The 27,533-nt window shown below is 32.4% G+C and overlaps 3 protein-coding genes across 3 annotated transcripts; 1 reads left to right on the top strand and 2 right to left on the bottom strand.

Annotated features, from left to right (window-relative positions):
- Positions 1-4,752: 4,752 nt before the first annotated feature.
- Positions 4,753-15,866, bottom strand: LOC148625636 (EH domain-containing protein 1-like). The gene is made up of 2 exons (XM_088569278.1): positions 14,777-15,866; positions 4,753-9,428 (listed from the first exon to the last, which is right to left on the bottom strand). Exons 1-2 carry the CDS (start codon positions 15,686-15,688, stop codon positions 8,739-8,741), a joined length of 1,602 nt encoding a protein of 533 aa, XP_088425404.1. The 5' UTR covers positions 15,689-15,866; the 3' UTR covers positions 4,753-8,738.
- Positions 15,867-15,878: 12 nt separating this feature from the next.
- Positions 15,879-21,342, top strand: LOC148625635 (protein yippee-like 5). The gene is made up of 3 exons (XM_088569279.1): positions 15,879-15,987; positions 17,016-17,133; positions 17,601-21,342. The coding sequence occupies exons 1-3, from the start codon at positions 15,907-15,909 to the stop codon at positions 17,858-17,860; spliced, it is 459 nt and encodes a 152-aa protein (XP_088425405.1). The 5' UTR covers positions 15,879-15,906; the 3' UTR covers positions 17,861-21,342.
- A 2,747-nt stretch (positions 21,343-24,089) lies between these two features.
- On the bottom strand, positions 24,090-26,332 carry LOC148625634 (uncharacterized). The gene is made up of 3 exons (XM_088569277.1): positions 26,062-26,332; positions 25,677-25,826; positions 24,090-24,661 (listed from the first exon to the last, which is right to left on the bottom strand). The coding sequence occupies exons 1-3, from the start codon at positions 26,279-26,281 to the stop codon at positions 24,462-24,464; spliced, it is 570 nt and encodes a 189-aa protein (XP_088425403.1). The 5' UTR covers positions 26,282-26,332; the 3' UTR covers positions 24,090-24,461.
- Between the last annotated feature and the right edge of the window lie 1,201 nt (positions 26,333-27,533).

Genomic DNA, 27,533 nt, shown 5'->3' with positions numbered 1-27,533 from the left:
GACCAGAATGAAAATAGTAAAAAACTTTAAATTTTATGGTAGACTACTAAAAAAATCCTTGTTTGTAGTTAGACATAAGAAGTAAGCAATTTATACACAATTAAATTGAATAAAAGTGCTTACATGTGACCCCCTTTCCCCCTTGATTCCTAAAGGTAATTAAGGGCTACAATCAAAACCTTAAGTTCGTTAAAACATGGGAGATATATATTTGTGACAATTTTGTGACATAAATTAAGTAATCGATTGGAACAATTAAATAAAACTAATGAATTGAAATAAGATCAAATGAAATATGGTGAGCTTTGAAACAAAATGGAAGACAATGGATTGATACGAGTTCCCTCTTCCTTCTTCCGGGCATGCACGGAACCGGAGTTCTGACCATACCCGCCAATTTAATGTCCTGTTCGAATTTCAAACGAAAAATGATACTTTTGTATATTTTACAAAAGATGAAAGAACGGATATGGTGAAACGTAACAAATGCACCAGACTATAACCAAGATACTTTCAGAGACGAACAAAGGGTCTTCAATAAGTGTAAACATACATTTGAGAAGCTCTGTTTGACTCCCGACAACAAAGTGATAAAATGCAAGGTAACTCTTCAAAATCAAACTAAAAAGTAGTATAACGACACGTACAAAGACAACATTAATGACCTACATCTTCTGACTCTGGACGGCACATGAAATCTGTGGTGGGATTAAATTAGTTTTATAAGGCCTTAACCAACCCTTATAATGTAAGGTAAAAATGAATTGAAACAACAGACACACCATAAAATTCATTGACTACCTCAACGTTAACCACATAGACAAATGAGATATCCACTTAAAGAACGCTCCCAGTTATCGAAAGCTAGCTCATTTGCTTTCGTCATTTTTTATGTATAATTTTAGTTACTTTATGTTCTTTGTTGCGTATGTCTGTTTTCCATGTCTGGTATTTGTCCCTGGATTACATTCTTTTGATTATTGCTATAACCTTGGTTCTCTTGATTAATCTTTCAGAACATATTAAATAATGACAATACCATCAAAACTACCAGCATTAGAAATATAACCAGTCACTACATATTTGGAGTAATAACGTCAGGTACTAAATGGGCAAGATTTGATGAAATGCAATACTCAAAAATGACTTAATTTTTACGTAGGGAAACAATCAGGGGTTGAATATCTATATAATATGTGAAAATAGACAATAATTTGAAAGTCGTATCCTTAACCAATAAATCTATTAAGGACAGTTAGATAAACCCATCGGATTTCGTTTGAAAGGATCTGCTTAAAAGACTGTATTTCCGTAAAAAAAATGGTAGGCAATACAGTTTTTGACTAAGAACCTGAAAGTGCTATTATATTTTTTCTATCAAAGTTTTATAACGACGAAAAAACTTAGTCAATGCATTTAGAAGTTTGTGATTACCCCTGGGGCTAAAGCTTTTCTGCAAGGAATTTATTGCGTTCATTAAAATCTGACACCTTATTACAAACAAACAAATACAAATACAAGCAAAACGGTCCAGTTGTATTATCTAAATTAAGTAGGCAATCAATCTAATTTAAACTAGACCTGTAATTTGTCCACTACGTTCCCGCATTGAATGTAGTGGACAAATTACTAGATCTAGTTTCAATTAGATTGGTAGGCAATATATAGCAACACCCAAAAAATGTAAACACAATACATTGAAACATGTGAAATCTTTAAAATTAAAAATGAAAAAAATGAAATTAGGGGAGGCGTACTTATCATGAAATCTGGATTTTTCACAAATTCTTATCCAAAAATTTAAGGGCAAGCGTACATATGTACGCCCCTAAAACTTGCTTTTGCACCGCTTCGGTCGGCATTTAAGACTATTACCACATTTTGCGAACTGAAATCCTAGATCCGTCCCTGTTTAGTATATATTAACTGAAATAAGTGTCTGGTACACTAGCGCATATGGCGTAAATAACGATTTAGCAAATGATACCTCTAAAAATATGAAATTGGCGCTTAAGGTTTCTTCCCAAAAATATTTGGTCACAAATTTTAAATGAGGCAATCGCCCCTTTGGATGGTACAGTCATGAATTAGACATTCCATTTCATAAATTGGAACGCAAAGAGTGAATTCGAAGGTTCTATTTATTTTCCGTAACCGACATGGTGCCGATTCTTTTTGTAGTCAATGCAGTGTAAAAAAAAAATATGCTTCCAGTCTAGATAGTAAGTCATATCCCCTTTTGAGTCTGATATACAGACAACTGAATGCGAACCTGCTTGAAACTGAAAATAAAGCATCTACCTGTTCGCTCGAAAACTTAATGCTAGAATCTTTGCGCTCCGCCACAGGAGGCTAAATTGTCCGACCCTACCCATCCCCCCTTTTTCTAGTGGCAATCAAAATTTGTCGACCATATTATCCTTGTGTCCCATCCTTTTTTTTCATTTTATCATCATTTCATGTTCATTTTATCATCCCTTTCACGTTCATCGCCTGAATATAGCTGAAATATTGCTGCTCGGGCGTTAAACCCCAACAATCAATCAATCAACTTATTTTACATCATACTGCAGCTTGTTTTTTTTCTGTAATGTTAACGAAGAAAGGTTCTTTCCAGAATGCGTTTATAGCCTTTTGACTGTATAGTTTGAGTTTTTTCACCACTGTTAACGACAAGTACTTCATACATACTAAGTACAAAGGGGCTTAACTACTACTAAATTCATTTTGTGTCCTTACTGTATACACAGTTTTGTGAAATTCCGTTTAACAGTTTGAGAAGAATTGCGATGACAAAAGGGGACTAACAGATCGACGCGTAAAACATTACACTTTGTTACGTAGGGTATATTAAATATAAAGTATTAGGTGATTGTATGAATTTATTTGTATCAGTAACAATTACAACTTTAACGTTAAAAGCTTATGCCTCTACAGAGTTATCCTACAGCTTTCTTCTATATTGCACAAGACAATCTTTCAAAACATATATTGTCATGCTAAGAAGGAAAAATTGTACAAGTTGACAGTTGATCTATGAAGCCCTGCGAATATTTCCTTTCAGTTTACTTATACACTTTAAAGCTTTTAAAAATAAGCCAAATAAAGCTTAGGATACATTTTTACACATCTGTGTATCAATATCTGATCACGTTCTATCATATAAAACACCCTGTCATCTGTGTAAATCAGTAAACTGGGGATTGGTTTCATAATAAAATCTAAAACTCAGATTTTCCTCAAATCTTTAGTTTTTACTCAAATAATCAATTTTAAGCGATTCAATTATTGGCCAAAATTTGATGAAAATGATGAGATTTTTTTATGAAACCAGGCCCTGATTCTCTTTTCTTAAATATATTTAAAACATAAAAAAGATTAATATATAAATAATTTCATGAACTAAACAATATAATTACTGCTTCATATGGTTAATTATAAAAACATGCAACATAAATAATACTTGAATAGTTGAATACATGGTACTGTAATTGTACTTATTTTTGCCATTGATGGTTCTCAAACATGTACTTAATTTCTGGTTATGTTGAAAGTTATAGAATGCTAAATGCTTTAAGTGCATATTGGCATCTTTTTACTTAAACGAATAATAACTATCACGAAATTTGTGAATAAAAACAAACCAAACCGCGAAAATAAGTGCAGCCACAGTAAAAGAAAGTAAAAATAAATATACATGTAATCTTATAGCATCTGGATAATTAGACATGAAACATGCCTGGTTTTTTTTTTCTGTCTTGGTTACTACAGCCTGTGTTCCAACCCTCAAATACAGGCAAAAATAGTTCACATAAATTTCATGTGATTGGATGAATCAAGCTTCATATGAATTTAACATGAAATTTATGTGATTTTCATACAAAACTCACTTCACATGAGAAAATGTCACATGAATTTCATGTTAAAGTTTAATTTAATTCACATAAATTTTGTGTTAAGTCCATCACAAATTTATTTGCTTGATTCTTGTGAAAGTGATGTGAAAATATATTGCCTGTGTAATATTTGAAAATCACAACATGCAGCATACCAGCTTAATACTAGTAGTGAGTGACTCTCATACTAAGATTTGAAGTCTTCCTATTGTAACACAAAGTCTTACAGGTGTATAACAAGCTTAGATGTATGAAGAGTATTTGCGCTAACACAACTAAAATATGGCACACAGACGAAAATAAAACTCAATCTAGAATGCATAGAAAATAAACAATTTACAATTGTAAAAAAATACTATAACAGAATCAACAATATTTCCATACCATGCAGGCCTATAGCAAGACTTTTCTAAAGTTTAGAGGGGGAGGTTATTTGGACAAAAATTTACAATACTTGAACAATGCTCACAAATGCTATGCTTGTTTTAACAGTTTTTAATGCACTTCGACTTCAGAGGATGGATTATTAAAATCGGCCAAAACCCCTTGTCTACATGTATGCAATGAAATATCTTTCATGGAAACCAAGTGAGTTGAGCCCCCTATTTTTCCTTATCTAAATATCTTTTAATGTCAATTATCATACTCTAATTAAATCTAATCTGATACTACTCCATATGGATAGTGTTTCCTTAATTTTCTCATATCCATCTGTCAATCACAAACTCATATAACAAAAATATACATAACACAACATTATGCTCTGTTTTTTCTTTAATCACAGAAATTTCAACAAATGGAGAACACACTATAATTTAAATTTGATTTCATTGGATCAAATAAATGATTACAAATGTACACCTTTATCTTTATTTACTCAATCATTTCAAAATAACTGACTATAATACACGCATGCTTCATCTCTTAAAGCCTGAATGTGTACACATATTGCAAATCCAGCTAATTTTAATAAATTTAAACAAATTTATCATAGTTCATGTGGCTATTCACTCTTGTATACAGATGTCTATATTCACCCTCTTCGTTTTGTTTATCCACATGCACATTAGAAATGCGTGTTTTTCTTTTCCCTAGCATAACTTCTTAACTTACTTGTATTATACTGTATTATACTTATAAATTGTTACAATTCTAATATCTCATGAAATGAGGAAACAAAGATATGAATGAATGAGCACTACCATATTCCATGTGTTAATTAATCTTTTTTTAATTCAGATCTAAAGCCTGAAACTTATAATGTGCATGTATCATACATAATTGGGTGAAAAACCGATAAAATTAAGTTGGAAATGAGAAGACAAACTCATCTGCATAAACAAAATAACAAATACCACACAAATATAATGTTTAATAACGTATGTTAGTAAGACGGAAATTACATGTGTATTATGTACATGTATAATTTCCTCAATTCATGAGTCAGATATTAAATATATACATGTATCTAAGGACATTTGGTTTTTGAGTCCATATAAAGGTTTCAGTTTGATATAGTCGGTATGAATACAAGAAATAATTTAAGTTTAACTATGAAATAATATAATATTACTGACAAATGAACAACCCTGATGTAATGAAACTTATACTATAATTAAAGAGAGCTACTACTTTCACTAAGTGCCATTTTAAAATCTGTCTGAAGTACCACCTTGTTAGACAACTTCATAGAAGAGAATAACCATGAGAAGTTCATCAATGTAACATTCCTTACATGCTTTACATATACATGTATTTGGAATTTTTATCTGAAGCAGACTTGAGCTTTATTTGTGAGCACTAAAAAAATCAATAGTTTCACCAAAATATAAAAAAAATATTAAAATTCTTTACAATTTTAAGCAAACCTTAAAATATTGTGAACAAACTGAATACATACACAGACAAAATTACTTCATGTGAATTGAGCCTTCATGTGAAATTCACACGAAATGTTCACATGAAATTTGTGTTTAGTGAATTTCTCATGAAAATCATGTTAATTTCATGTGAAAAAAATATTTTCCTGTGTAATCGGGCTGAAATTCTTGCAATAATGATGAAATAGAATACCAACCTAAATAATACACATGACACAAATAATAAGTTAATGACATGCATAGCTAATACAATGTAAATAAAAGAGTAAATAGCTTGACAATATCTTAATCAAAACTAAACAGTACAAAAAAAATCACCACATTTACTAAACTAAAAATAATGATGATGTCACAGTCACAAATAGTTACAAAATTTGGTCTGTAAGATGATGGACAAATTATTTATCCAATCAGATAGTGTGTTACTTCTGAAATAAAATTATTTTGACATAACTTTAAAATTTCTCCTAGAACACCACAATGATTAATTTAGCCTTTTTTGTGATTGTTAAGCTACAACAATCCTCTGTAGACAAGGACATGCTTTTAATTTTACAATATGGGTTTCTCAAGGCTTTAGAAAATGCTTGTGACTAACACTTTGGATGACAACACATGCAAAACAGGGGCTCAAATTAATGCCAGCCCATCAGGTCTAGGACACTCAAATTCTGATGCAGGAACATTGAACTTTAATTTACCTACATTAATAATTATAACATTACACCTCATAAAGGACCTTACACTCTCTTATGGGGACCTTTCATTTAAGGAGGTAGACCTAGGGTAAGGGAAATCTGTAATATGTTAGCATTATATTATTCAATTTCACCAAATCCTATCAAGCTTTCATTTGGAGCAGAATGAAATCAGTCAAAGTTACTTTGATGCTTACATGAGATTGATATAAAATGCTGAATACAAACATATCAATGATTTCTAAGAGTTATGTCCTTTACATCCTTCAGATTCGAAAAAGTTCAGTACCTTGCACTGTTAGAGATAAATTTGAACCCCCAATTGTCAAAATAAAGCTATCATTAGTGTAAGGGTTACAATTAGGAATGAGAAATCTTACAAAACCATGGCAAATATTTTCAATAAAGATACATGTACATGTATCATACACATACATTGAATATTTACTAGCTTTCAGCTGTAAGTTACATGTATAATGTATTACATTGTACTAGGCTAATCAGCTGGTTAATACATGTATGCCACTGTCCAGTACATTTTAAATAGCTCAGGATTTCAACAAACTAGAACTACAGCTTCAGTGAAATAATTAATGAAATTCTAGAAGATTTTTCTGTTTCTATTACTCCAATTAGTTCAATTATTTGTTCCATAAAAATCCTTTCCATTATCCAAGTCTATAAATAATTTCAAATAAGCCTTTGACCACCACCCAAATTACATCATACACTCTGTATATATTAAAATACTATGTCAAGTACATGTTACATCAGGTCAAGAGAGTAATTCAGTAATAATTTAAATTTACATGTACAAGTATGAACCCTATGCAATCTTCCAGTGTTTCCCTGTATTAAGTGTATCATTTAAAATCATGAAGTACAAAATCAATGCTCTAAAGCAGTTTAAATTAAACACTGATACTATCTCTAACACGTCTATAGTTTATCAAATAAATGATAGGCACTTGGTTTATAATCCCACATATATATAATTATAAACATGTAATAACAATCTAGATACTAATTTGAACCTATGGGAAGTGGGCTTGGTTACAATTACTTCTCTTCCTGTATAGATCAATGACTCTATTACATAATGTATAAATGTAAATGTAGAGTAAAAACTTTCTCAACAAAATCCTGTAGAAACAAAACATAATCTTACATAATTTCCCTCACACAAGAATTTCTTGGTAAATCAAGCATCTGTGTGAACCAGACGAGTCGATCAAGTGTTTGCATTACTCAAATATTTGGTAATGTACATGTACATGATAAATTGAAATTGAAATGTCAATATGAAAATATATAATCAATGCTATTGTTTACATTTGATAACACTGAAAACTAGTCTACACAGACAAATATTTGTTTTCTGCAGATCCAACCATATAAACCACTTTTTAAAAATAGACTTACATGTAGGTTTCAAAATTGTAGTCCTAAGGCAAATTTCCCTAAAATAGAATAAACTTATTAACCATGGGATACTTACTATAAATGTACACTTCTTCCAGGAAAATTCTTGTTTTAGCCCTTGCCATACATTATTGATGTTTTGTACATTTTTTGTATATGTCAAACACACACATGCTCATCTGGGGTGGATCCAGGATTTTAGGTAAGGGGCCGTATGAAGCAAGGCAGGAAAATTTGAGATAGATTTTTGTGAGAAATCAAGATTCCTTGCAAAAATTTTATTTTTTCCAAATTTTAAAGGGGACATACAGTGCCGGGAGCCCCTCTATGAAATTATAGTATGAATCTGCCCCTGTACTCATCGAGTACCCCACAGTCAACCCAAAAAGGTTAATTGATTATACCTTTAACACAAATGTAATATTCTTTCATGCAGCTACACATACAAATACAAAGTCTGATACTGATCAGCAATAACCAGTTGGTTTAAGGAGGTAGACATGGGGTAAGGGGCATAACTCTTGAAATCAGTGATAAGTTTGTATCATATTCAATTTTACCCGTCTTTCAAGCTTTCATTTGAAACAGAATGAAATCAATCCAAGTTACTTTGATGCTTACAAGAGATTGATATAAAGAGCCTGAATACAAACGTTCCAATGATTTTAAAGAGTTGTGTCCCTTACCTTAGGTCTACCTCCTTAAGGTATTTTCATAAGATCTTTGTGGAGAAAACATGCATGACTATACCTTGAATGGGATGTAAAGTACACATATCTAACATTTAAGATAGAGAACAAACATCAGCAACATCATTGAAAACTATAACATACATTGTACACTTATAAGTCTTTTTTGGATGGAGGAATCAAGTGATCCGGTAATGTATTCGGCAATTCGTGTCCATCTAACTTGATCTTGATCAGGTGGTTCGCTAGCGCCCATTCATCAGAATCAAGCATCCCATCCTTATCAATGTCTGCAAGTTTCCACACTTTTCCAAGAACAGAATTTGGCAGTTTGGATTTCACCATTTCAGACTTGGCTGCAGCACCTGTAATTTTACCATTAACAGGATTTAGTTTGTCAAATGATTCATCGTACTTGTATTTCTCCTGTCCGACGATCCATTCATGCTCACCGCGTCCTTCATCAACACCTTCACCTCTTCCATAGCCAAACATACTTTCATTCATTGTATCAAAAGCCCCTCCTTTAACATTTGGTCCCTCCACTTGGTTTACTTGCTCATTTGGAATCATTTGCATCAGACGAGCTATATCACTGGATAACATTTGATCTACTGTCTCTATCAACTTTGGTTTCAGTTGGTGGAATTTTGTAAAATCCTGGTGTTGTAATACTTCCTTCATTTTTTCGATACTTGGGAAGTCTCCTGGGGATATTTGTTGCTCCCTCTGTATCTGATTATAGATATCTGGAAGTGCCTTGATCAGTTCCTTCTTTTTTGCATCTTTACCAAACATTGAGGGCATTTCTTTCTTCAAGTGACTAATGATGTAAGCATGGACCTGAAATAAGAAAAAAATAGGAATCAAATTCACTGTTCACGGGGCATTTGTTCTATTTTGCTTGTATATGTATCTTAATTAGTTAATATTCATATTACCATGACTTAAGCTATTTGTACATTGTGCAGCATGTTCTGTAATTTCATGACTATAACATAGTCATATTATATATTATAATTTGTATATATACAATTAGCATGTAATTGAAAAGTAAATGATAATGACATGGTTTTTTTTGGTCCAGTAATGAATTAAATTACCATTACATGTAATTGAAAAAATACCAAATTACACATAACTTTCAATTACATCACAATTTGTAATTAATTACGCTCAATAACCATAACACATTACCATTACCCCAACCCCGGAATATACACTGTATGTTAAGTAAAATCTAGTATAGTACAATATTGAAAACTGTCAGTGTCTAGTGTAAATAAATGTACATGTACCTTGTCAGAGTAAAGGTGGAAAAGTCTACAAATGTACATGTACATTGAATTACATGTAATACAACTCAAAGAAAGGTACACATTGATTTTTTTAATTAAAAATTTAAGGTCTGTTTTCGATTTCTTTTTTATGATTGATGAAACATACATTGTAGTCTGCAAGTACATGTAAGCTACTAGACTGAGGTTAATGGGTAGTAAAACTACGAAACAGAAACTCTAAAAGAACAAATTTTTGCCATTTCCATGGTGGACAGAAAAACTGTGAAAAATAGTAACTACAAATTTGATTATTAATAATACATCTTTGTACATGTGTATAATTAAAAAAAAAAACTAAGTTACACACATTGTTGTGCTCGATATACCCCCACTTGTACAGGAAGTTGATACTGGACAGCAACCAAAAAAACAACGCATGCCCCATCTACATGTACATTGTATATAAAGCCACACACCAAATTTGAAATCAATCCATTCAGCTGGAACTAACATTTTTAGGTTGAAATTTTCTCACTTGCAGTGAAACTCAGATGGACATACAGACAGGGTGATCCCAATATAAAATCCACTCAATGAGTGGAGGTAAAGTCTTTCTTCTGAACAAGATACATGTACACACATTGTTGACCATATACAATGTAATCTACAATTAACGAAAAAAGTTTTTTTATTTACTTTATGTTCAATGTTTTGAATACAGAAATTAAACTCTTGTACAGTTTAAGCAGGTGTAAAGAGGCAGATGACAAGGAACTTTACTTAGTCCTTATTTGTGTACATGCATACCGGTAAGTCATTCCAAAGATCCAATTACTATTGCCATTAAATAAAAAATGTCCTTCATGTACGAGTCAAAGTTATATCTGTTATTTAATATGGAAATAGTACTTCAGCCTATCAGATGTGTCTTCCTTTTATAGGAGATTAAAGAAATTGGATTCAGCCTTCATAATAACTGCACTTGAAAAAATGGGATTCTATTTAAATCATTGAAATTATTTAATCATCAAGATTTCCTTCTTGGAAGAAAAGAGCCAAAACAGGATTTGCCTCTTACTACAATGCACGTGTAATCAAGGCAACAGGGCAAGCACAGAAAATAATCAGCAATCCATGCACTTAAAATAAATATCCAATAGTTTGATAACTACATGTACATAAGTCTTAAAACTGAACTCCATAAAACATTGTCTTTTGTGTCAACTACTTTTTAAATTAGAACATGTGAAATCAAACATTGAAAATTTTTAGCCACTATACTTTTTTATGTACAGTAAATGGAACAAACATAATGTACATGTTTCTACATGCTCCTTTGTAGGTTCTGTTAAGAGTCTAATGATGGTGGGGATTGGTTACATGTAACTCTTGAGAGCACTGTCATACAACATGTACATGTACATTGTATTTAGGGCAGGTTGAAGAAAATTTCACTGCCCCAAAGTAAAAGCTAGGTTGCCCTCTACTAATAATTCATGCTGAAAATTCTGAGAAATTTAGTTATCCTTTGGGCAGGTACAAATGTACATGTACACTGTATGATACAGGGCCTAATCTAGATATTGATGACAAGGAGAAGTTTTTGTAAATTCGGTTTGAAAAATAACAATTACAAAAATTTCTCCCTTTCAAAGACAAATGGGAGAAGTGAGCACAAATAAGGAGAAGTTTTTGCCCATTTCTCCCTCTAGATTAGGCCTTGATGATTGAACTTTTACTTGCCCCAATGTCAATTTTACTTGTCCAGGGGAATAGGACAAACTTTTGCATGTTTAGTGTCATACCCTTGATGGAAATTCCATAAGTGTGGGGAAATACATGTACAATAACGGTTTGAAATAAGTCATTAAGTGCATAGGAACAAGAGAAAACACAATTATTTCCTCTCATGAATAAAATTAATCCATAAAATTAGCCACGAATGATTGAACAAAATGAAGGGGACGCTTCTTTCAAGCAATCACATACATGTATTTCAATTTACAATCATTCTATATGTTGTTATAAAAAAGTGAAAATTGATACATTTGTATACACAATACACATGTACATGTATCAACATGTAGTTTTTGTATATCATTATTTTCTAACTGAAAAGATGTCTGCTACTTCGTATTAATTAGATCAATCGACCCAAATACACTTTGATAAGCAACTTAAATGTCTTCTGATAGAGTTGGCTTTCATGTCATTCATAATGATCTTGGTTCACTAACATGTTACAGCAAGAAAAAAAAACATAAGGTAGTGTAGGTACATGTACATGTAGGTTAGGAAATTGTTTTTTTTTTACATTGACTTAATGGGGATACAATCTAAATCATCAAGATGCTTGAGCCAAAATAGCTAACAAATGTTCAGGGTAGGCACAAAGAAATAGGATAAGTAGGGTAGCAGAAAACAGAAATACTAATTTTTTTGGCCTTATATAAATGTACATTGGAAGGTTAATGTACACCAATGTCAACCAAAATTTTAATTTGTCCACTTTATACAGAGAAGTCACTCATGTCCTCCAAAGTGACTCCACCAAAGTAAAAAACCAGGATAAATTGCTCAATTTCGATAGTTTCAATTTTTTTTTTCTATTCTATATTGAAATGTTATTAAAATGCAAGAACCATGAAAGACAGGAGATGTTACATTATACAATTACAGACAGTTTTGGAAATGGTGACTCCACTGTGGAGAGTGGAGAAATTAAAATTTGTGATGACAGTAGTGTAGTTTTAACTTCCTGGAGTTTAGAAGGAAACAAACAATTTGGTAACAACAACAACATGCAGACTGTTTTGGACTCAGTTTGGTGGCAATGCAGGATTTACATAAAATATAAGTCAAATCACAAACAAATGAAAATTGCATTGACAAGTGGGTACAATATGAGTATGTTGTACATGTAAATTAAAATTATATTGGTACATTCTACATAGTATGTTTACAACAATGTACATGTACAAATTTATGTTCAAGTACATGTACATGTATGTAGTGATATCAATTTACATTTTGTACACACAAAACAACACATACACAGGTACATGTACATAATGTATAACACCTAGATGAACTGTCCCGTACTACCATACATCATGTACTTAGTTACAGCCCTAGATTAATCCTACGAGGAGGAATCACCCGGCCAGCGAAAGCTATATTTTTATATAGCCTAGCTGGCCGAGTGGTCTAGGGCGCTGGACTTTGTGCGGGCGGTGTTGCCATGGATGTCACAGTGGTATGAGTGAGTTCTGCGGAGGGAACGACCAAAAATTTGCATCGCAAATTTGACAGTTCTAACATCATTGGGAATTTTTCAGACCTTTCTATACGTTTATATATCTTCCCTGTATCAATTTGATCCGATGGAGCAGTGTAGCAAATAGAGTCGTCACATTCTGAGACGTTGTATACATATATCAAGAGAGAGTTGCTGAAACATTACTTTTTTTGGCCTGACTTAAAACAGGCTAATGCAAGTTTGGATAAAGGTACATGTACAGTGCACTGTAGCCGTGTAGGTCAGAAAATAGCTTGCAAGCACATTTCCTGGATTGCTTAAGTACATGTACATGTACATACATGTATGCAGGGTTCTCCATGACCTCTTTTTGCATGGAGCTGTGTCATGAATTCAAATGAGTGCCACATGTTCATTTGGTGTGCGCCAAGTATTCAAATTTGCATCTCGCATTGCAAATCGACAATGTATTTCCCAATCACTCTTGTTTATTAATCACCTATACCTGTCATAAATCTACATACATACATGTACATATATGTATGTGTATGATTGGCGTGTGTGTTTATTCTAACAGTAATTTCAATGTTTTGATTAGTAATTTCCAGGGATTTAATGTGTCTGACAGTCAGGGAGTGAATGTGTGTGTAAACATATCTCGGATCTGTCAAATTTGCGATTATCACTGTCACGAAATCAATAAGTTTCAAATAAACTGAATGATTTCTACCATTTTTCTCAAATGAACAAAATTTCAAGATTTTTCATTTAATAGAAAGTAAGAGTTCAATTCAATCTGATAAAGATCAATTTGATTGGAGAGAGGAAGACGATCTTGACTTATACTACAATGTCTTAATGTTCTCTGACACAGAAAAGCAGTTCAATTTGCTTAACGTTTATAAAAATGCTATGGATCAACTCCCAAAAGTTCTAAAGAATTGCTTAATTACACAATTTGGATGAAAACAATGTTTTACTATCCAAGCTCTTGTGGTTAAATTATAAAGAACTTATTTAATGGCATCAACAAAATGACCACACCTACCAGTGATTTTAATTTCTCTAGATGTGGACCTATGGTCAAGCCTATAGGGAAGAGAAAACTTGGTATAATTGAAATAGACAATACAGAAAGAAAATATTACCATTGTTGATTGTAAATTTCTACAATGTATGTTGTAGCTTGTGCTATTAATTATGTCATATTCAACCTTATCATACTTTTTATGGCAAGTTATTTACATGTGCCACAATGAAAATTTGTCCCACCGGAGATGGAGCCATGTGTTCATTTTGATCCATGGAGATCCCTGATATGTTCATGTACATTCTTCAATACATGTACATGTATATACACATACTACACAGCAGGCTTATAGCAGTGTAGCCAGAACTTTTTTAGGGGGTTTAGAGGGGGCTATTAAGACTAATTTTTATTAGATTTTAATAGTGCTTAACCAATTTAAAGATTGTAAACAGTTTTTTTTCAGTTTTTTCTTTTGCTTATGGGAGTGGGGTGTTCATTGTACAAATGTAACTTCTCTACAAACGAGTATGCACTGTACACAAAATGTTCACAAATGTATTTGTCTCATACCATATAGGTGAAAGGGTACTTTTCCACAACCAACTTTTAAAAACTAATTTACCTTAGCTAATCTAGCCCTTTTGATCAGGTCATTTAACTTTCTAAGTGCTGCATTTCTTGGTAAACTCTGCAAGTCATTGAATAAGTCCTGCTCTTCAAGTTCAAAAAGCTTTCTGTTAGTGTCAAAATGCAATGGATTGTCCCAGTAAGATCCTATGTACACTCTAGCAACTTCTGGTGTATTCAGTACCTTCCCTAAAGACCACATTAAAGCTCCATATACTCTCATTAGCTGTTGGTGGTCAATCATGTCAGCTTTGTTAAGGATAATTCGAATCTTGTCATCATATCCTTTCACCGCATCAATTGCTCTTTTGAACTCATCTGAAATATCTAATTTGTGTGCATCAAAAAGTAATAAAATTCTATCTACTCTCTCTGCAAACCATTCTAAAACTCCTGGAAAGTCATAACCACGATCTAATCTCTGTTTTTCTCCAGAAAGAATTCCTGGAGTGTCAATGATTGTAAGACTGTCAACAACTGGATTGCTCACTGTAGAACATTGGAATCGATTGAGAAATGCATTTCCAAACTTTGTAAGTGGTTTAAATTGTTTTTTGCTATCAACAACTAAGGCGTTTCCTGGAACAATACCCTCAGTTTCTGAAGACATGATTGCTATAAAGCGATCAGTAGTGGGTTCTGGACCAATACGAATTCCGGGAAAATCCTGCTCTAACAAATATCTTATAAATGTCGTCTTTCCTGTAGAATACTGTCCTATCAGAAGAATCATGGGTTTGGCATCGAAGTCAGGATCATCAAGTTGGGGGGAGTGGAAATCATGAAACTTGTAATGATCCTCAAGAGGAAAAAGTTTAGTTCTGTAGATCGATTTAAGCCCATCTGCAACGCTATCAAATATCTCCGGTTCTTTCTTCTTATTATTTCCATCTAACCACCGCTTCATTATGACTGAAGCCTTGATATAACTTTCACTTCAAACTGAAAAGGAAAACACAGACGTGACATAAACTGCGGAAGTGATCGAATATCATTATGTGCGCGTGCTCAATATTGAACCGGAAGTTTAAATTTCCCGTAATATTTTTCGATACTTTTCGGAGATTTAGCTCAATTAATACAGTAAATTCAAGAAATTATACGTTCGGTCTGATACGTCACTCAATGTTTTGGTTCCTGCCAGCTGACACCCAAACAACATTGACAAGGTATTTTCACAGAACAAAGACTTTTTTCAACAATCAGGTAATTTTAAAATCTTACAGGACTTGAAGATAGTAAACAAGTTATCCTACTATGTGAAAATTTATCACTGAACGATGAGTAAAATGCTAATGAGTCAAAGTAATGATTTGTTTCCATGTCATAATTCTATATATGGATTATTTACTCAACATACAAAGTCTTGTTTTTCGTTTACTTTTTGTATGTTAAACTTGCACATTATGTAATTTAGCTTAAAAATAACTCAGCGGTAATTAAAAGCATTTGACTTCTTGTATGGCTATATTTTCAGCAGTTGATTCAAAAGAATTGTTTTTTACACATATGTACATGTACACATGACTTGTATTCCCCTTTCTTTTTTCTTAAACATTTAAATGTCTTTGGATTTTTTAAATATATGCTTTAATTCATGAATTTATATACAATTTGTAGTTGGTATTTATAAGAAGTGTATGTTTTGATAGCTAGATCAAATTCATGGTGCCTTCTTATTGGTCTGTCAAGTTATACATCTGCATTTTATTCATTTTAAAACTAGCGTTATCTCATTTAAGCAAACAGACTCTGTTAAACAGCTTATATTAAAGACAAAAAAAACCTCTCATACCACTCAATAGCATTCATGAATTTAAAATATTTGGAAATAGCAATAAAGAAAAATGTTTATTCCAATTAAAAGGCCCTTTGGCAGCATAAAATTACATAAGAATTATTGACATAATTATTGATTTTTTTAGGATCAAAAGGCAGATAGATCTTCAATAAATACATGTATCTAAGAAAAATAAATTTGTAATCACCTTTTTTCAAAAATTCATGTCAGTTTTTCATCATACATATTTGTATCAGTCGATGTGTACACAAACATGAATATCACCTGTAACCATACATACAAGCTTGTGCATTGAAAAAAAAACATTCAACAACTGGAAGATAGAGACTGATGTTCATTTAGAAAATTAAGGATCTTACAAATTTGTTCGTTCTAGGACCACTTACGTGTATACCATTTTTTGTTTTGTTTTATTTTATAAAAACTTTGACAGATACAGAATATGGGCAGAATATTCCTGAGACACATTGGTGGAACTCGTTTGTTTTCTTGTTCAAATTGTGACACACCTTTGACAAACAGAGCTGAGTTAATATCTACAAGGTTTACAGGTATAGTGATTGCATAATATTTAAACATGCTGCCATGGCACAAAAATCATAGTACAATGTATAATTCATGGGCTGTTAGGGTCCTCTGTGCACTCCACTCATCAACTTCATGAAAAGCCATGATTTTTGTGACTCAAATTTGATATATGCTTAAGTAAAAAAATGGCTGATTTGGCATTTTCTGTTTAGTGCTATCTCGGGTGCTTTTTGATGACTTGTGGCAATTTTCTTAGTCAGAATTCATCAAAAATTGCTAAAAATGGGATTTTCCATTTTCCCACTTTAATTTGACTCTATAAGTTATTATGTTATAGGAAGTCTTGCATTTTCTCGTTGGTCAAGACATCAGACATAGAACAGTATAGGGGGGGCATTATGAACAAAGTCAAATGTCATTTGAGTACAGATAGGACCATCCCTCAAAGGCAAAGCCGAAATCATATTAATTTACTGATTCTCTTTGGTAGGAGCAACTGGTAGAGCATTTCTTTTCAACCGTGTGGTGAATCTCAGTTATAGTGAAGTTCAAGATCGAGTCATGCTGACAGGTCGACATATGGTTAGGGATGTCTCCTGTAAGAATTGTGACGCAAAACTAGGATGGGTATATGAGTTTGCTACCGAAGACAACCAGAGATACAAAGAAGGGAGAGTGATTCTTGAACGTGCCTTGGTAACAGAAAGTGAAGGATTTGATGAACATAGCACAAGTCATAGTGACAGTTGAAATACACATATACATGTACTCAGTCATGTAAATAACTACCGGATAATGTGCTATTATTGCACACAGCCATCCTTTCTTGGTGTTTTATACAATTTAGGGTATGTTTTTTTGAGAGATTATGGATAGAAGGTTATCATAGTTGGTACAAATTGTACTTTAACACAAATCTTGTTAAAATTTGTATATATATGTACATGTACATGTACTTTTTTGTACCACTAATGTTTGATCATGTTGTGTCCTAAATTGTTAATTTGTGAATGAAAGGGTTGGATGACCAAGAATGTTACTACTGGCAAAATAGTCAAGTTCTATCTGTTTAGACTAATTATGAAAATTGAGTATTATTGGTGTATAATCGATTAAAATAAACAAATTTGTGGCTTTTGGTGACAAGTACATCAAAAATTACCCTTGTTTATTTGCATTCATAGTATGGATTCAAGTTGAACAGAAATTTCAAGTGAATAACAGTCTAAGATTATTTCTTTCCCTCTTTATTTTTCACAAAGTACTCAGTGTAATATTGAAGACATAACAAATACTAAATTGAAACATCATCGTGCTTTTTAAATTTTTTCATATATATATTATATACCCACTCAGTGTGTGGGTGGTGTATTGAAATCACCTCATCTGTTCATCTGTCAGAATGTTGCTTTCATCTCACTTACTCATGGATAGATTGATTTCAAACTTGGTATACTTTATGTAGATAGGGCATACTTTGTAAGCCATTTTGGTTGCTTTCTAATATTAACTGTTTTGTGGGACTTTGCCATTTTTCACTGTATTGAATGATTGGGGGTGGGGGGTATTCCTAGCATGACACTGCCTGTAACTTCATGTTTCGATTATAACTATTTTGGTACTTCATCATTCAGTCAAAAATGACCATTTTATTTTAAGGGGCTGGCAGTTCTTAAAAATAAATGTTGTGGCCCTAAAAAGTTGAGAATGAATACTCTGGCCTACACCTCCTTGAAAATAAATAGATTTTCTGACCTGAGTCCAGAAACTCCATTCAGTGAAATGCAAATGAATAATCTTGCCCAGATGTGGTATAAAATAAATTTGCTAATCCCCAAAATATCAAAAATAAATATTTTGATGGTATTTGACCCCACTATTTGCCAGGCTGCCGCCCCTAAGAATCAAATGGTTGTCGCCTATAAACCAGTCAGTTTGCCCTGGATTGTGTACTGTATGGATTTTAGTTTTTTTGTTTTGTTTTGTGTTTTTAGTGTATGGTATTTATTGTTTTTCTTTGTAAATGTGACAAAGAATATTTGTGTTATGGTTAGATAAGATGTAAATTTTATTACCCTTTAAGAGTATGTTCTAATCTTTTCACCAATAGATTTTTAGGAAAAAAAATGTGTTAACATTTAAAAATGACAAATCCCTCACTAATATTAGAAAATAGAAAACTTTTTTAAAGATTTTATTGGCCTTTAGCTCTACTTAAAGCCTATATAGCTTTCTTTTGAAAGGCCACTATAAGACCAATCTGTCTATCAATCCATTTGTGGTTTTGAGACAATTACTTACAAAATGAGTTTCTGAATTTTTTTTTAAACTTATACCCTTGATATTTCTGTCAGTGTGGAATTTCACTGTGTTTTGATTTTTCATCACATGAATACAGCCTTTAATCCACCAAATATGGAAAGTATGAAATTTCTGTCCATATTAAATATTTGAAAAAAAGGGGACCTGCTGACTGACTTGTATAATCAACCTAACTTTTGGATGATAAGGGAATAGAGCCCCAATCCCCCATGGATCCATCTTTGCATTGTGATTTCCTTTATTTAATAAGAAGGAAAATGGAGAATGTCTAGGGTATATATGTGTGTATTAGTGTGCTCACGAATTGAAATTTGGCTATCTAATCCAGTAATAAAGATTTAATTTGAATATTTAAATTTTTTATCTTGCAAACTTGGGTTTATTCTCATTCATTTCATCATAAAATAGTGTGATTTTTTCTCAAGAAGACTCTAAACGTGAGATTCATGATTTTGGTTTTTAGTCTGTGTGTCTTAACTTTCACTCATGTTAAGATAAATTCTAAATATCAATAGATTTATTTAATTGTTGTGAAATTCATATCTTGTCAAGTTACTTGAGATATATCTACCTGAGGATACCCTGAAGAAATTATTCACCTCATGTGTCTTTAAAATACCTTTTTGCAATGTTTGCTAGTGTGTCTTCTGAAAATGAGATGCACACATTTGACACATCATTCAGATTTATGAAAAATTTGATAATATGAATTTTGCTGAAACTCAGTTTTTTGTACTGTTTTTCTACAATCACCTAATTCTTTTCATATCAAAGTGGAAAACATTGGTCTCTAAATATTAAAAATGAAATATTTTTGGACAAGGGATGGTTCATGTATGAAAGGAAGAAACTTGTCAATTCTTGGTACTGTATGTAATTTAATTTTGATTGGATTTTAAGAACTTTTTTCCATGTGTCATTCTCAAAATGCATTTATACTATCAAATGACAGACAGTATGCTAAATTACTGTATGTTTGAAAATTTGAATTTCAGGGAGTTCTTGGCTGAGGTCCTCTACATAAATATTGTTATCTCCCTTTGTCCTGGTCATATTTTGATTTTCTTACATTTCAACAAGATTTGAAATTAATTTATCCTATGGAGAAAACAATAGCTTTGTGCAACACAGTTGAAAGGTAGGTAAATAAATAATACTTATCAAGTGATGATATTTATAAGAATATCTATACATTGATATCACAGAATGTGAATGAGCAGTTTAAGTTGTAATTAATATATGAAATGACTGGTGAATGAATCTCAATTTGATGGTTCTTAAATGAGTCTCAATTTGATGGTTCTGTCTATATGTCTTTTCAGTTTTTGAGCAACCTCAATTTTTTTTTGGTGAGTTTCCCACACAGTAAGCATGTCATTATTATATTTTTGTAATAAGTATGCACACTTAAAGTTAGTTAAGTATATAAAACATTCACACCTATGTTTTCGTGTCTAATGAGTCTAAAAAATGATGAAGGCAGTTTGTGTGTGTTTATGTGTCAATCTCTATAAGAATCAGGCATTGGGTAAAAACATGGTATGAAAAAACCCACTATTTTGAAAGTTTACGGAAAATGACATTTCAAGGGCAGATAACTCTGTTAAAACCCTCAATTTTCTAACATTCCATTGAAAAATTTCTGAGCAAATCGAGTGATGTAGAGTTCAAATAATGGTCTTTTCAAATAGAGAAAGCATCTTTCAATGAAATTATACTTTGAATGAAATTATAATGTTGGAACAGTGGTGTTTGACATACATTTTTCTGATTTTTCCAATTTTGCCTGATTCTTACAAAAACTTACACTTGACACATAATTGTGAAAGTTGTAAAAGGTGGAGAAAACTAAGCCTGTTTTGTGAATAGAATATATGATATACACTAATAAACAATATGAATTAGTAGAACTTCATGTTTAAATGGACCCTTCCATGTTAACTCCCAGATGAGCATGCATGACTTATTCTGCCACAAGGTAGGGCTTGGGTAGATCAAAGGAATTTTCCTTGCAGGAGGGATATTAAGCATGCTTATTGATTTCAACACTTTTAAGCTTCAGGAATTTTCAATCATTTTGTATGAACCTGAGTTCAACTTGGTTTAAGTAGTGTAGTCCTGAAAAAGTTAAAAACAAGGTGTTCAAGAGTAGGCACAAATTGTTTTATTTATATTTCAGTAGGAATCGAAGTCAATATTTTTATTTGAAAATCTGCTATGTTAAGTAATGAGGAAAATATAGAATTTTTATTTTCATGAATGGATGAGAAAAAAATGTTTTCCCAAAGTTTGGAACATTTTTGTTTTAAAAAGATCCTAGCCACCCCCCTGCTGCTAATAAAATGGTTGGTGCCTTATTAGTATCAAAACACCCTATATATTTTGCCATCGTCCTCAGTGTATGACTGTACATTCCAATTTGTTTCTCCATGTTCCCATCCTGATAAGGAACCTGACATTTCTTATTTATTTTTTAATATTTGTTGTTTTTAAACGGTTTCTGTTTCTCTTGTTCTTTGTTTTTGGCAGTCTTTGTCTATTTGACTAGGAACTTTATATTTATTACTGTTCCTGTCTTAATGTCACATTTACTTACACATTTAGCTCATTGGAAATTGACAGTTTCGTTTGTTGACTAGTGAATATAAGATCAATATGAAGGTAACTTCATAAAAGAATCAGAGTCACCATGTACCTTGTTGTTTTACGTTTGTTTATTCGCAAATCCGATTAGGAGCAAGTTTTTGCACTTTTTCTAGAAAAGTTAAGGGTGCTTACTCTACCGGTGCACCACGTCTTACTCCTACAACGTAAGGGTGCACTATACAGTTACGTTAAGGCGTTTTTTTTTTTGCACACCAAGTTACTTCAGTCAAATTTTGAAAAAACTTAAAATTAAAAGTTGAAATTTGGTGGATATATTGTTTAAATGTTGTTAAGCATTTATACATAGACAGATGCGATATATGTAATGGTAAACAGGTGTAATTTAAAGGAAGAATGGTATCTGGAACGTTTCAGTCCCCTGCCATATTAGGTTCTCTCGTCAGCATCAGATGGCTGAATTTCAAAATACCTTATTTCGCACGAACTTTTGGAACTAAAATTGTGAGAGAATGAATCGAAAAGGGTCTTATTATTTTTACCCTTTTTCCAACTACTCCATGCATGTTTTCATCCTGTGGTAGTGTCTAAGTGCCTGATATTTTATAAAACATAGGAATTCGCTGTTAGTTTTGGAAAGGCACCCCTGATTTGAACCAAAACTCAGTAATATTTTTTTCAGTATGTTACCATGGCTACTGGATTTTATAACAATAATCACTAAATTACTTATAAATGACTTGAACCTCCACACACCAAGGATTTAAAAAATATGCACTTTTTATGACGAAATACAAGAATTTTCTGTGCGGACTGCCTCAAAACACCTTTATTTCAATAAAATGAGACCAAATATTCAGAAATGACCTAACTGTATTGTACTACCTAAGAGGTCGGAATTTCATTCCTCTATAGGATGGCACCGTCTGGAAATAGCTTGCCAGACAAACTCTAGCAACACCTGGTCCATGCTTCTAGTTTATATTTGGGTCCAAGTTGCTCATTTACTCCCTGTTTCTTTGTACGTATTATTTTGGTTATTTTATGTTCTTTGTTGAGTGTGTCTTTTTTCCCAGTCTGGTATTTGTCCCTGAATGACATTCTTTCGATTTCCGCTAGAATTTGGTTCCTTCGCTCTTTCGAGAAACGGCGGATGTTAGACCGAGTTCCAACGACTATTCTATTCTCTTCGGGGTTAATGTGAGCAGCCGAGGAATGTTTCAAGAATAATGGTACTACCAACTGACGATGCTTCCGGACTTCAACGTTAACTGTAATCAGAGTTGTTTGTTTTATCTACTTTTCTGTGTGTTCATACTACACTGTTTTTGCGAATTTGTTTTGGTTTTTGGTAACTAGCTTGTCCGAATTTCCTTACACGATAAACAACTCCTTTCAATTTTTACTAGAAACAAGTTAAAAATCTTCAGTCCTTGTTTACTTCCTTAGTTGGCTTCATTTGGACATTAGAGTTGAATATACGGATGTTATTTACTGTTTAAATTAATACAATGTTTAATTCATTTACACCATTGGCACTTGTTCCAATGAAATGTAAGCCACAAATCATTTATTTGGACGTAGTTGAAGTAACTGCCACATTTGTTTCATTACTTTTAAAACACATGGAAACATATGTAACCAATTTGGAATCATTAGTTTTTGTGTAATAATATCACATGGAAGCATGTGTTTTCCAAAATTCAAACGAAAACCATGCTCTTGTCATACATGATGGCCTAAATACGAAACACATAAATTTCATATTTCTTTACATGCTTTTCACGAATAAGTTGATAAGTTCCCAACACATGTTTTTTCATATGTTTTTTTTCATGTTGGTCCTAAACATACGAGAAACAAATGACACCGTGTTTTCATGTTTTACAAAACATATGGAAAACACATGGTGCATTTTTTCCTGTGTTACAGGGAGTCTTCATTCACCGGGCTGTTCATATTTTGTCCGAGTGTCGACCAATGGAAAGAGAGATGAATAAATAAACCAAGTACATTGTTTTTTTTAATTAAAATATCACAAAAAACACAAAAATAATAATGATAAATTAATCTGTTGAATATAACAAGTATTAAATTTTGAGTTATCACAGGTCAATAATACATATTTGTAAAACCACACTATTCTTAAATGTTATCAATTTTCCAACCTTTATGTTTTGTCTAACAATACAATGACTGCACGTACAGTGAAACCTTTCTTAAACGATCTCTAAATAAACCCGACAACCTGTTTAAACAAGACATTTCTTGAAGTTTTTCAAATCAGTTCAAACATTTCAAACCTGGATATTCCGAACATCTGCCTTAACTGAACTAACTTTACAGTACGAAAAAAAAAGGTTCGATTAGACGGGTTTCACTGTATTTCATATTCTATTCTATTTGTTTTTAATTATGATTGTATTTAGGCAGATGGTTTAGTACCACCACCACCACCGCCCTTTCCTTCAACGATCATTAGAACTCCAGCTATTATTTCCAGAACAAGAGCTACAACGGATAGAGCGAAGGAATATCCAAGTTCATACTTGGTGGTGTTGGTATCTTTATATTCATCGTCAACGTTTACACCGAAAATAATAACACCAATCATATAAAGGATACCTGAAAAAATATACATTTTGATACAATAATGTCGAATTCTTTCTATACGTTTAAGCCAGTTGTTCAAATCTGTTACATTTATGAAAATGAGCATTGAAGCTTTTTGGAATATGGGTAACATTATGGATTCATATTGCTTATTGTGGTTTTCATTTGTTGAATTAATAAATAATGCATGTTGTTTTGATCTCCCTTTGTTTACCTCATCTGGATATTTTGCGAAAACAGTCATGTATGTAAAATGAACACTGGTAACATGCATGTATGTTGCCTTATCTGGCCAGCACAGAGTGACGTAAAAGTATTATTTTAACAAAATAAAGGCTATAAAAATCCGTATATCATCTTAAAATGTACATTCTCCCATTCTAAGCTGGTAAAAAATGCACGTAATCACCTTATTACATTTTTTCAAGTTTTCTATAGATTACATTAGATTAAGGCTAAAAACCACTAATTCCACTTCCCATAGGCTTCTATGCTAATTTCACAATATTCAATGGCTTCTCTGGACTTTACCTTAACTTTAACCTGCAGATGACTATATATCAGCATGATTCTACATATGTCAGCTCACAATCCTCAGAATGGCATGTGGGGTTAGCAGACTTGCAGTGCAGTACTGGTCACCGGAAGTGAAGGGTCTATAAATAGCATGGGAAATCCCAGTGTTTTCACAAGATAGGGGTATATTTAAAAATCATTATAGAGATTAGGCTTCACATCTCAAGAAGCAAAATGCACCTATAAAATGTACAGAAATGTTTTTCCTTTCAGAAACTGTTTAAATTTTTAAAATAAGATGAGAACTTTTTTCACAGCACTATGAGGAACAGGGGTAATTTCTGCGTAGGACTATTTTTGCGTACGTTCCAAATGCTCATTGGTTGAATTGGTGGTCTGTAACCTTAGAGTAACCGAATCTCCTTCAGCCTATCCTTGATTTTAACTATTTCTCCACTTTTCTTTGTACTTTGAATGGTAAAGCCGATATAAGTGGAAACTGAGTACTTACCAGTAACGATGCAAATTATCGCAACTGCAAATGCGACTTCATTATTTTTCTGGCACTTTCCGAAAAACATGTATAAGATAACAAGTAAGAATGAAACTAGGATACCAAAAAATCCGAATGTCACAAACGCTTGAACGACACCCCACCAATCTGAAATATATAAATATGAAAGTTGTAAGATTATATTGTACTGTATGGACTGCAATTTATTTCAAATCAAATTGAAACAATTAAATTTACAATTATTGTTTAATAATTTTCAAGGGGTATTTTTTATATTCGGTTATATGAAATATAGTATTTAAATAAAACGTCTGTAAATTAATTCTTTTTGATGACAACCAAAGGAAATCTAGCACATAATGTACAAGTAAGTACTCCTTACCATTTGCCCATCCATCAACAGCTTGACAGCCTGTAGGTATTTCGGCATTTCCACATACTCTCCATAAACCCCAGAAGATCTGTCCACCAGTAGCATCATCATCATAAACCCATGATGTCGTTGTATACGAAATACAAGTAAACAAAGATGCAATTAGTAGCAAAACAAAAGCTACTTTGCATAAGATAGATGCTCCCTTAAAGTCATCAACAACACCCATGTTTGTTGCCTTCTCTGATTTTTCACTAATGCATTGAAACCTTGCATGGTGTTGTTTATATAAATGTTTGTAGTCAAAACAAACTTTGTTTCAGAGAGAAACCACGCTCTCTACCTGCGTTACCTTTATAGGATAGAAACGAACCTTCTCGCTTGGAAATCCAAAGTCAATATTATAATTATAAGCGCTTAATAGTGATGCATGCCAAATCAAATTGCGTGAAGAAAGCGATCTTAAATATCATTGGTCCACCAGTTAATACCCATAACATTTTCGATGGATTCTTACTTTTTTACTATTTTTGTGGGCTGGAAGATTATTTCGTTTTTCATTTTTAAGCGATTAATTGTGACTACATCTGTATAACATCTCAGTTTATCATTGATTTCTTTTACAATTGGGGCAATAAGTAAGAAATATTTAAATGTAAGGCGGTGATAATATTTTTTGATAGATAGTTTATGTTTGACCGGGTGATGTCGTAGTTAAACAACACCGTAGTAGTACAAAAGAGTATAGATTTGTTGAACTCTTTTCGTCAGTGCACATTTTCTTTTGTATTAATTCATGGGTTTCCATATGTAAAGAGAAACTAATCATAACGGTACAGTGAAACTTGTCCATATAGAACCCTGAATAAACTAAAAATCTGTTTAAAACAGACACTTTTTTAAGCTACTTTATAGCATTTTTAATTGTTTTTTTTTAATCTGGGTAAACCGAACACCTGTCTAAACTGAACAAATTTTACTCTCCAAATGGGGTTCAGTTTAGACAGGTTTCACTGTAGTAAAATTAAAAGGAGAGACAGTGAGTGCATCATCGTCATCAGATGAAAAAGTAACTTTACTATTGACATCATCAAAGGCAAGTTGTGATTAAAACCAAGTTTTCATGAAGAAATCCACTGCCATGGCTATTTTAAAGGCAATTAGCGCTGTCAAAATGTACAATTTGCTATAATTATTCTACTGTATCATTCCAGAGTTGCATAGGTAGTTCTTACCTTCAATCATTCATTGGTTAAAAAATATCATTCAAATGCGCATAAGAATATTACCCAATACAAAAATGCCCATCCACCGAAATTATTTTGTAATTTTATTTTAAAAATGATTGCACAGATCTGTTATATGAAGCACATAAGTCGTTCATGATTGTTTGTAACGCAGTTATAGGATTCGCGTTTTTTACTGCCTTTTATACAAATAATAACGCTCGTGCATAATGATTTCTCTGACCTACAAACAAT

This window comes from Perna viridis, chromosome 2, assembly GCF_037379345.1.
Source record: "Perna viridis isolate PV_CMFRI_1.1 ecotype Kerala chromosome 2, ASM3737934v1, whole genome shotgun sequence".
Classification (NCBI taxonomy): Eukaryota; Metazoa; Mollusca; class Bivalvia; order Mytilida; family Mytilidae; genus Perna; species Perna viridis.
Note: the sequence above shows the minus strand (reverse complement) of the source record. Positions and strands in the feature narration are given on the sequence as shown.

Coding starts and splice junctions, on each gene's coding strand:
- LOC148625635 (XM_088569279.1), top strand. CDS start 15,907: ATGTTTTGGTTCCTGCCAGCTGACACCCAAACAACATTGACAAGGTAT. Junction 15,988..17,015: donor AGACTTTTTTCAACAATCAG/GTAATTTTAAAA, acceptor AAACTTTGACAG/ATACAGAATATGGGCAGAAT. Junction 17,134..17,600: donor AATATCTACAAGGTTTACAG/GTATAGTGATTG, acceptor TCTCTTTGGTAG/GAGCAACTGGTAGAGCATTT.
- LOC148625636 (XM_088569278.1), bottom strand. CDS start 15,688: ATGAAGCGGTGGTTAGATGGAAATAATAAGAAGAAAGAACCGGAGATA. Junction 9,429..14,776: donor AAAGGGCTAGATTAGCTAAG/GTAAATTAGTTT, acceptor TTCTTATTTCAG/GTCCATGCTTACATCATTAG.
- LOC148625634 (XM_088569277.1), bottom strand. CDS start 26,281: ATGGGTGTTGTTGATGACTTTAAGGGAGCATCTATCTTATGCAAAGTA. Junction 25,827..26,061: donor TGTTGATGGATGGGCAAATG/GTAAGGAGTACT, acceptor TATATATTTCAG/ATTGGTGGGGTGTCGTTCAA. Junction 24,662..25,676: donor GATAATTTGCATCGTTACTG/GTAAGTACTCAG, acceptor ATATTTTTTCAG/GTATCCTTTATATGATTGGT.